The 10,523-nt window shown below is 43.8% G+C and overlaps 2 protein-coding genes across 8 annotated transcripts in view; both read left to right on the forward strand.

Annotated features, from left to right (window-relative positions):
• Positions 1 to 5,185, forward strand: part of brd4 (bromodomain containing 4) — a 65,000-nt gene extending 59,815 nt beyond the window's left edge. For all 6 annotated transcript variants that reach the window (XM_029727238.1, XM_029727239.1, XM_029727234.1 and 3 more), the window contains 3 exons: positions 602 to 807; positions 1,256 to 1,523; positions 1,898 to 5,185. In XM_029727238.1, coding sequence (XP_029583098.1) covers positions 602 to 807; positions 1,256 to 1,523; positions 1,898 to 1,966 — 543 coding nt within the window. In that variant the 3' untranslated portion in view covers positions 1,967 to 5,185. The remainder of the gene's footprint in view (positions 1 to 601; positions 808 to 1,255; positions 1,524 to 1,897) is intronic.
• Positions 5,186 to 6,617: 1,432 nt separating this feature from the next.
• LOC115170889 (epoxide hydrolase 4) lies at positions 6,618 to 10,523 on the forward strand. 2 transcript variants are annotated; one of them, XM_029727240.1, is made up of 7 exons: positions 6,618 to 6,959; positions 7,676 to 7,761; positions 7,937 to 8,094; positions 8,466 to 8,594; positions 8,796 to 8,899; positions 9,222 to 9,370; positions 9,679 to 10,523. In XM_029727240.1, exons 1-7 carry the CDS (start codon positions 6,714 to 6,716, stop codon positions 9,959 to 9,961), a joined length of 1,155 nt encoding a protein of 384 aa, XP_029583100.1. In that variant the 5' UTR covers positions 6,618 to 6,713; the 3' UTR covers positions 9,962 to 10,523. The 2 variants fall into 2 exon arrangements, with proteins under 2 accessions (XP_029583100.1, XP_029583101.1); XM_029727241.1 differs by having other exon boundaries at positions 6,955 to 7,047.

Below are 10,523 nucleotides of genomic sequence, written 5' to 3' on the forward strand. Positions count from 1 at the left end.
TCATGTTAATAAAAAATCAGAGCGGTAGATCTCGGCATGCGTTTTGACTCAAAGTGATCTTGACTCAGAAAAGGTTGGTGACCACTGGTGTAGATGAAGGGGAGGATGTGGGTGTGCCGTTCAGAGGGTGAATGGGCAAGACAAACTATTGAAGTGCCGTTGAACAGGGTATGGTAGTAGGTGCCAGGTGTACCAGTTTCTTTCAAAAACTGCACTGCTGCTGGGTGTGTCAAGAATGGTCCACCACCCAAAGGACATCCTCTCAACTTGTCACAACTGTGGGAAGTGGAGCGAACATGGGCCAGCATCCCCGTGGAACGCTTTCGACACCCTGTGGACGACTCCATGCCCTGATGAATTGAGGCTGTTCTGAGGGCAAAGTGGGGGGGTGCAACTCAATGTTCCTAATTTGATATACTCTGTATATTATCTTTTATTATGAGAATACCATCATACCCAAACTATTGAAACGAGTGGCTATGTGATGAGTCAAATACTAACATATCTGCTCTCCCTCAATCCCCTCCCTCGCTGTCATCTGCCTGTCTCACTCTCTCTGTCTGTCGCCATCCGTCTCTCTTTCCATCTATCCGTCGGTCAGGATGTGAAACTGAAGAACATGGGTTCGTGGGCCAGCCTGGCCCAGAAGTTCACGTCAGCGCCCTTGTCTGCAGTGAAGTCGTCTAGCGACAGCTTCGAACAGTTCCGCCGGGCCGCCCGGGAGAAAGAGGAGAGGGAGAAGGCTCTTAAGGCCCAGGCAGAGCAGGCTGAGAGGGACAAACTGCGCCGGGAGCAGGAGAAACTACGGTGAGGATTACAGTTGGGTTGTCTTCAAAAACTCTGAGGTGTTTCAACCCTGCATTCAATGTTTCTTTTGGTATTTCAACATCGATGTTTGACAATGCATTTTCTGTGTGTGTGTGTGTGTGTGAGCGAACAAAATTTGTCAAATGAAGTTTCACTTTGCTGTTCTGAGTCTTGCGGATCCGGGATTGTCGAGAGAAAGAACATTCCACGTTAGCTACCAAGCCTTTGCGAAACTCGTTCCTTGCTCTCTCTGTTGCTCTCTCCGTCTCTATGAATGAACAAGATTTGTCAAATTGAAGCACTTTGCTGTTCTATGAGTAAGTCTTGGTCATTCGAGAAAGTTTGCTACAAAGCCTTTGTGAAACTCACTCCTCTCTCTCTCTCTCTCTCTCTCTCTCTCTCTCTCTCTCTCTCTCTCTCTCTCTCTCTCTCTCTCTCTCTCTCTCAGGGGTCGTGACCGGGATGATGAGGATATCCTGGAGCCTCAGCAGCAGTCGAGGAGGATTCATGAGGAGCCTCGAAGCAGACGTCTGGAGCAGCAGCAACACATCCAGGCCCCCCAGCCCCAGCAGCAACCCCAGGCACCAGCCCCCCAGGCCCAGCCCGCTGCCCTCCCCCAGCCCCCACAGGCCCCCACACCGCCCCAGCCCTCAGCCCAGGACCAGCAGAGGGAGCTAGCGCGACGCCGCGAGCAGGAGAGGAGGAGGAGAGAAGCGGTGAGACTAGTTTCCCACATAGTTGGTAGGGCTGGGAAGGACAAATAATGGATACAGACAACTAGTGCAAAAATAATATTGCGACATTGTCAAAACGATACGGTAATCGTCAAATCCCAATATGTAACTGAATTTTAAAAAAAATCCCCATCACTAATAGTTGGGGGATTGGGTTATTTGTTTGTTACTGTAGGGTTATTGTCCTGTGTGTTTCATAGTATTGCATTTTGTAAAACAATTTTACATATCCATGTCTTTGGGAATTGACAGAAGGGGAGAAGCACAAAAGCGGTGTCAGTGAGTTTATGATCAGTCCCTATGCCATGTTCAGTCTCTCAGCTCTTCTGACGCCTCAATCTCTCTCCCCTCTACAGATGGCGGCGACCATCGACATGAATTTCCAAAGCGACCTGATGGCTATCTTTGAGGAGAACTTGTTCTGATGACGAGAGAACCCCCACAAACTTAACACTGAAAAAAGAACACATCACAGAATAATGAATATGGAATTGAACATTTCTTATGAAATGGAATCTTCTGTATGACATCACAGGTGGGGGGGGTTTAATGAACCAAGATACAGGATGTGAATTAAACGACTCTCCCCCCCTCCTCCAGAGCAGAGAGGGTGATCTTCAGCTAGACTGGCGAGCTACTCGGCTGTCAGCTGCTCTGCTATGCAGCCTCTGGAAGTAAGATGCCACATTGAAGGAGCGACATAAACAGGATATTTTCAACCACGTTTGGTGTCGTTTCTCTGGGGATTTGACCCTTGTTGTTGCCCCTGGCAACAAGACATGAGGGAAAGGACTCCGGGTGGTCATGTAATTTTCACACCTGTTTGATACTTTCACACGGGACAGAGCGAAGGAGAACAATCTTGTAAATGGAAGTGAAAGACGATAACGGAAACACAGAGCAGCGGTGAAATGCTCTGAGAAACAAAGTACCTATGCGTATCTACGGACGGAGACTGGGGTGTTCATATAGACTGCCAGACAGACGTCTGTCTGATAAGAGGAGAGGCAGAATAAATATTTTTATGTGGTCTGTTTTTTGTTTTGTTAGAGAGAACACATGTAAGGAAATGTTGGGGACAGGCGTGTGTGTATAAGGGGGGAGGGACTTCAAATTCTGACATGTGTTTTTTCCAGGAGAGGAGGTACAGTACAGCTTTGCCTTCTGCCTCACTCTTGTCCATTGTCCACACACACAGACCGTACATTAGATAGGCCTCTCTCTCCCTTGCCTGGGCCTATGAACAAATCAGTAACAACATAGTATGGAACAGTCTGCCGGTAGTGGGAGGAGGGAGAAAGCAGAATTAAGTGCAGATTACTTTTTTCATTATGTAGGATCTACTGTAAAGAGGTATTTTCTTATTCTATGATTACTGTGTATTTGTTTTGTTTTTTTATATATATTTTTGTCCCTCCCTCACCAACACACTTGCCCCACTGTCTATGCCAAACAACCATTACCTTTTCAATGCTGAACTCCTCCCACTTCTCCTTTAAAAAAAAAAAAATGCTTCTTTGTTCATATAACGTGTTTTTTTTCTTAATATATAAATAGATTTTTCCCCCGTGTCCTCGTCACCCCTCTTCAAACAAAGCGTTTAGGTAGTTTTTTTTAAAGAGGATAAAACCTAATATATGCATTATTCCAACAAGTGTTAATTAATTAAAGAACCATTTGAAGTTTTCATATTTCATGTTTTCTTCCTCATCTGAAGCTGGAGCGAAACAGTCTGATCACTACTAGAGGCAGAGGCTCAGTCCCAAATGGCACCTGGTTTCCTACATGGTGCACTAGTTTAGCAGTGCACTATAAAGGGGACAGGGTGCCATTTTGGATGAAGCCAGAGTCCAGCTGTTTCTAGAGCTATGTCTTGGTTGGGTTGAATCTGAGTTCACCATCACTAACCACCGTATTGTGTATTATTACGTTAGGAGACAGCTAGGAAAGTGGTCATTAATGGCATTTTCCTCTCTGCAGCTGATTCATATTAACTATTGAACCAGAGAATCAGTAACTATTACTGAACTGTTTGATTTGTAAACTGTGTTGATTCCTCCCTGTTCCTTGCTTGTATATTGGCCTGGAATTTGCCTAGTTAAAATTTAAAATAATGTTACATTATACACACTAGCATACGACTTAGAATGAAGCAATGTATTGGACATGCAAAATAAGTGGTGTGCTGGTATGGTTGTTGGAACACATCCAAAGGGTTCTAATCTGGTAGTGAGCCCACCACTCTACTTTATATGTAATTTGGGGACAAGGAATGCGGTGAGAGGCAAACCTCAAAACATAATTAGTTCTAACTGCAACTTTAATGGGCTCTTTATAAGAACAGATGAGACACTTCTTACAGATTTTAGTTTCAGGATGCATCCAAAATGCTCCTTATATAGTGCATTGCTTTTGACCAGGGCACATGGGGTCCTGTAGTGTACTATATAGGAAATAGGGTGCCATTTGGGATGAACCTCCACCCTCCAGACTTTAGTAATGCTGAGAGCAGAGACCAAAAAAGAGCTCCACCTCCTGGCTAGTCTGTGCATGAGTCTTGTTGTTGTTATTATGACTACAATTAATCAGAGGGAAACTTTTAGCCGTACAAAAATACGAGAAATAAATATGACAAAAAAAAATGTTCTAGAAAACCCTACAAAAACAGCTCTGATTTCTATCATTTTTCTTGTTCGATTCTAGTGGATACATGTAAGTTATAATTCTGTTGTTGGAGTTGGCGAGGGGGTCACAGGTCGAGGGTCACGACGGGTTGACCTCTGACCCTGTCCTCTGCGTTTTCTCTTATGGTGTTTTTCTCCAGTGCCTGTATTGTTCTATGATTCTAGTTGGCATATATTACATTTGGGGTGGATACAGTATGTACGGGTGGGAAGGGGAGGGAGGGAGATTTAGGATAAGCTTGTGTAAAAAGTCAAAGGAAAAGTCAGCATTTTATATTTTACCCATTTAACGATATTCAGGTTTTAAATCTAGTTTTAGCTGGACTTCTGTGGTATGAGTGTACACTTGACTCGACTACTTTCTCATTTTCATTCAATCAGTACATTTTTAAGTAGACCTGTTTCTGCCGCGCCACTTTAGCATTTGTGTGTCAGAGCGTTTGTGTGGATGAGTGTGTATGTATGATTTTAGTATGTGGCGCAGGGACGCATGTGCCCCATTTATAGAAAAGCATTTGAAATGGGGATGAAGATTAATATACAAAATGCTACAAGAGAACGAGTTTCTTTGCTAAAGCCAGTCATCATTTTGATGTAGTCCACCATATATGAATAGCCTATATATAATTTTGTTTTGTTAGACAAGTTATGAAAAGTTCAAACACTTTTTCATTCCTTCAAGCCTTTTATTAATACCCTATTTTTATCCCCATGGTAACTGATGGACATGATGTGCCATAAATATGGATTCTTCTTCAGAATGTGCTCAGCAGAGTTTGCTTTATTCAGGTATTTTATTTTGTGTTACATTTTTGGTCTTTTGTTTTTTGGGGGGTTTTGTGTAACATTTTCCTCGGTTATTGTTTGGTATGTGAGTGGTCTGTCGAGGTCAATGATTAAATCTGTTATGATCATGGAGTAAACTCATCTCTTTTATAGAAAATAAAAAAAGAAACAAAATGCTGGTATTTTTTTTCTTTGGATTGGATTATGGTAATAAGGGCCCTGGACTGGTTTCCTTAGTGAAGTCCCAGATTTGGTTCAGTGATGTCGGGGATGGACTATTTATGGACTAGAGTACAATGTACTACAGTACTGGTGCAATCTATCTGTAAAACTAGCCCATACTTTCTTAGGGATATTAACTTTTGAGGGAGAGAGAAAGTGATGCTTCCTCATGTAGCATATACAGTGCCTTCAGAAAGTATTCATACCAGGACAAAAATGTAATTGCTTTGCCTCTTTTTTTGCAGTATTACTATAGTGCCTTGTTGCAAACAGGATGCATGCTCTGGAATATTTTTATTCTGTACAGGCTTCCTCACTGTCATTTTAGGTTAGTATTGTAACTACAATGTTGATCCATCCTCAGTTTTCTATCACAGCCATTAAAAGTCACCATTGGCCTCATGGTGAAATTTCTGAGTGGTTTCCTTCCTCTTCGGCAATTGAGTTAGGAAGGACGCCTGTATCTTTGTAGTGACTGGGTGTATTGATACACCATCCAAAGTGTAATTAATGACTTCACCATGTTCAAAGGGATATTCAATGTCTGCTTTTTTTTCACCCATCTACCAATAGGGGCGGCAGGTAGGCTAGTGCGTTGGACTAGTAACCGAAAGGTTGCAAGATCGAATCCCCGAGCTGACAAGGTAAAAATCTGTCGTTCTGCCCCTGAACAAGGCAGTTCCTAGACCGTCATAGAAAATAAGAATTTGTTCTTAACTGACTTGCATAGTTAAATAATGGTAAAATAAAATAGGTGGCCTTAGAGAGGCTTTGGAAAACCTCCCTGGTCTTTGTGGTTGAATCTGTTTCAAATTCAACGCTCAACTGATGGGACCTCACAGATAATTGTATTTCTAGAGGTACTGAAATCGTTTTATTGAGTATATGACATAAAGTTGAGATTGACTTTGAAGTCGAAAGTGTAGGAATACGGCTGAAATCAATCAGTAACACAGACATACATGGTGGCGTTAGAGGAAGATCGTAACGCTGTGAACCAGGAGGTTGTGAGTTCAAATCCCAGGTGAGGACATGTTGAATAATAAATAATGTGTAAATAAACATACACAATGTAATCATGTATGTCAAATAGCCTATGTACGTGGAAAACACTGGCTATTTCGTGACGTTCTGTGGACAATCTAATGACTTTGCAGGGCATCGTGAACATTTTAATCCATGTGAAACTTCATGTGAAGTGTCCCAGAACCACATGATTTCACATGTGAAAGGTTGTGATCACTTGTGAAAATCCACATGTGAAACTTCCTGAGAAATATCACGAAGTATTCCAAAAACATGGGGACATTGCACATGTGAAATCATCGGGTATTGAAATGAGGCGGGAAAGGTACGCTCTTTCCAATAAGCCAAATTGAAGAAGCGGACGCGCCACTGGGGCTTTCCCAACAGACACACAGCAGACGCACTCACAGCCTGTTAAAACCTGCGGTCCAAAACTAGAATAAGGAGGCGAGCAATGAGCAATTCCGTGATCGTGGACCTTCTCCTGATTCCGACCAGATTGTGTCTGTGGTTTCAGTCTGTGCTGTACTGGTTTCTTGTATATGGCACGGCTGGAATCACAGCCGGACTAGTTCTTACCCGGATCGCATGGCGTGCACTGAAAGACCCCTACGGGACCTTCCAATGGACAGTCCGCAAGAAGCAGCCCGCCTGTCTGCGTGACCCCACTCTGGGCAAACACGGCTACTTGTGGGGCAGGGTAAGAATAGATAGGACTGAGAGAGAAAAACACCGCTATTGTCGGGATAACGTTTGCTACTTTTATATTTTATTGCAGTCAGCAATTGGTGAGTACTTAATGATTTCCCTAAAACATATGAAAATCAAATATGTTTGGGTGGGATAGCGGGGTAAATAAAATATCAATGGGTCTTTCAAGTGAAATACAACATTAGGCTATCTGTTTATCTGTCTTGACAATTGCTCAGTTGACTAATGTGTGCAAGAGTTGAGGGGTTGTACCTAATTTTAGTTTGATCACCCACTCCACCTCCCTGTCTGCATCCCAAATGGAACTCAACACGCCACTTTTGACCAGGACCCATTGCACAACTCTTGACCAGAGCTCTATGAGCCCTGGTGAAAAGTAGTACACTAACTAGGGAATAGAGTGCCATTTGGGATATACTGAGCCCTGGTGAAAAGTAGTACACTATCTAGGGAATGGAGTGCCATTTGGGATACACACCCGTTTCAACCTTATCTATCTCCACTCTACTCTACTCTAATATTAGAAGCTGGAGGACAGACAACTATGTAAAAAGAACAGGGTAGTTCTGCCAAACACTTTCAAATTCCCAGATTGATGGAAAGCACAGCAGCTGTTATCTCTCTCTGCCGTCTTCCTCTCTTTCCATCTCCTCCTCTCACCTCTATCTATCCCCCCATCTCCCTCTTCTCCCTTTTTTATCACAGAGCTCTGGTTTGAGGTTCCATTATGTAACCAAGGGAGACAGCAGGAAGCCTCTAATGCTCTTCCTTCATGGATTCCCAGAGAATTGGTAACACACACACCCACTCCTTGTTTTATTACATTATAAAGCATTATCACATCTCCTGACACACTGTACATGCCAGGGACGAGTTTTACAACGCATTATAACTATATCATAATACAATTATACCTGCCAGCTTCAAGCAAAGTAATAATCCTCTCTCCCGTTATCTCTATCTCAGGTACTCGTGGCGCTACCAGCTGTGTGGGTTTAGTGGGCAGTACCACACGGTGGCAATGGACCTGCGTGGCTGTGGCGACTCTGACGCACCCTCCCAGCTAGAGGACTACTCTCTGGAGAAACTCTGTTACGATATCAGGGACGCCATTGATGAATTAGGTACGCTACACGTGTTAGCCTCGGTATACAATATGGGCTATTTAACTGCTGGCCCTCGAGGGCTGAAGTTCTGCTGGTCTATCCTTCTAATCAGGGAACTGGGACAGGGACACCAGATGTGTGTGGTCTCTCCGTACAAGGAATGAACTATCAGCTAAAAAAGAAAACCAGCAGTATTTGAGGGCTGAATGCCATTAGTTGGAATTTCCCTGATATACAGCAGGCTATGTATGCAGACTTCACTGTCTACGACAGAGGGAGAAATTAGTAGTAAATATCCTACATTACTAGAGGAAATGGTGCTGTAGAACCAAAAGGAGTTCAATGGGCCTCAAAGGTTCAACAGTTTATTGTTTCTTCTGGGATTTCAGGCCACACCAGTTGTGTGTTGGTGGGCCATGACTGGGGCGGTATGCTGGCCTGGCACTTCACGCTGGAGAGGCCTGATATGGTGCAGCGACTGGTCATCATGAACGCACCGCACCCTGCCTCCTGGCTAGGTAATGATGAGTGTGTACCTGCATGTGTGTGTTCTATTACTTTCCCTTATGTGTACTGAACCGTACCATATCTATGGACTTGCTTTAAAATAGGTTCCGTTCGATGCTCGATCAGTATAGTTTGCTTTTCCAGAGAATTGAAGCATATTGGAAATGTCCTAACTGGCTATGTATAATGTGATCTCTCTTTTCTCCACCTAGATGCAGTGTTGAGGAGACCCTCTGAGCTCCTGCGCTGTGGTCATGCCTGCTTCTTCCAGCTCCCTGCACTCCCAGAGTTCACACTATCACTGGAGGACTTCAAGGTAGTGTCTAAGAAACTCACACCAGCATAGAGGCACTTTCTCTTCTATGACTCGTATAGTTACATTCATGCACACTATTGAGCTTTCATGGTGCAATGGAATAGTCCCAAAAGTACACAACCCGCAAATCTGCCCCTCCAGGCATGTACGTTCAAAGTATTTGAAAGAAAACGAATACTATTTGAACCCAGGTCCTGTCCTCCCATAGAATTGCATGTAAAACTAATTTATACGGTCTGTTTGAGTCCTCCACCCTGTTTTGTTTCATGATTACAGGTCATAGTACCATGGATCTCATCCTCTCCTGTGTTTTTGTGTCCAGTTGGTGCGTAGTCTGCTGTGTGGGGGTCGTGGTGGCATCAGGAACCGTGCCCGCAGGCTGACTGAAGCTCAGCTCGAGGGGTATCTCTACCGCCTGTCCCAACCTGGCGGGCTGACCGCACCCCTCAACTACTATCGCTCACTACTCAGGTCAGAAATATATAGCTAACCGCCTCGATATCCTTTGATAACATGTGGACTATCAAATAACAATAAGTTTGATTTGCAGTTTTGTGTGTAGAATTCCATTTTTCCCACCAACATACAGTATCTGACACTGAATCACCACCTTGGTGATTTTGTTCCTGCAATCACCACAAAAAATACAAATATACAAAAGATGGACATGGAAATATAGAAAGAAAACAGCATACCAGTACTTTGTTTGGACCAGGAAAAAATACGTAAAACCAATATGTTTTATAGAACTTTTTATTGTATATTTAATATGATTCCAGTAACGCCCTTTACAAGCACCAGGAGGTGGAGGTGCCGTGCCTGCTGATCTGGGGCGAGGCTGACAGCATCCTGGTAGAGGGGATGTCTGGGGGCACCAGGCCCTACGCCCGGGGGTCCGTCACCTTGCACACCATCCCTGGGTGCAGCCACTGGGTACAGCAGGACCAGCCGGAGAAGGTTAACCAGCTGCTGTGGGAGTTCCTTCTGGATAGGGAGAAGGACGTGGAGCGCTGCTCCGCACGGAGAGGTGCAGGCTGGGCCATAAAGTGGACCAGAGAGTAAATGGATGGTGGTCCTGAACTGCTGAGAATCAGGGTCGGGGCCAATTCAGAAAGTAAACCAAATTCAAATTTCACATTTTCCTCATTGCAAAGCATTGAAGAGAATTTGAATTTTTGTGTATTCCTGAAATGACTGGAAATTGAAATATAAATATAATTGACCTCAATCCTGCTGGGAATCACCACTATAACCGTTTCACACTACTGAGCCGAGCAAAGCTGGCCTGGTTACGCAATCACCATTGTTGCTGGAACCGTGCTAGAAAAGACCTAAGCCAGCACAGTATGGTTTAAAAAGGTATTGCGGTTTTGTATTTTTTCTGCCCACAATTGTAATGTGTTGTATATTAGGCCTCTCTACTATTCTCACTGACTTCAGCCAGTTTATATTGATACAGTGGCCCTGTCTCAACCTATTGCCATCATAACGATGCGGCCGTGTTACCAAAGCAAACCCAGTCACTGCCTGGACATTAAGACCACTGGCTACAGACACAATGTCCCGTACTGTATCAACTGTCTACATTTCCAAACCAATGGAAATAAATGAGATTCAATCATAT

Source organism: Salmo trutta, chromosome 32 (assembly GCF_901001165.1).
Source record: "Salmo trutta chromosome 32, fSalTru1.1, whole genome shotgun sequence".
Lineage (NCBI taxonomy): Eukaryota > Metazoa > Chordata > Actinopteri > Salmoniformes > Salmonidae > Salmo > Salmo trutta.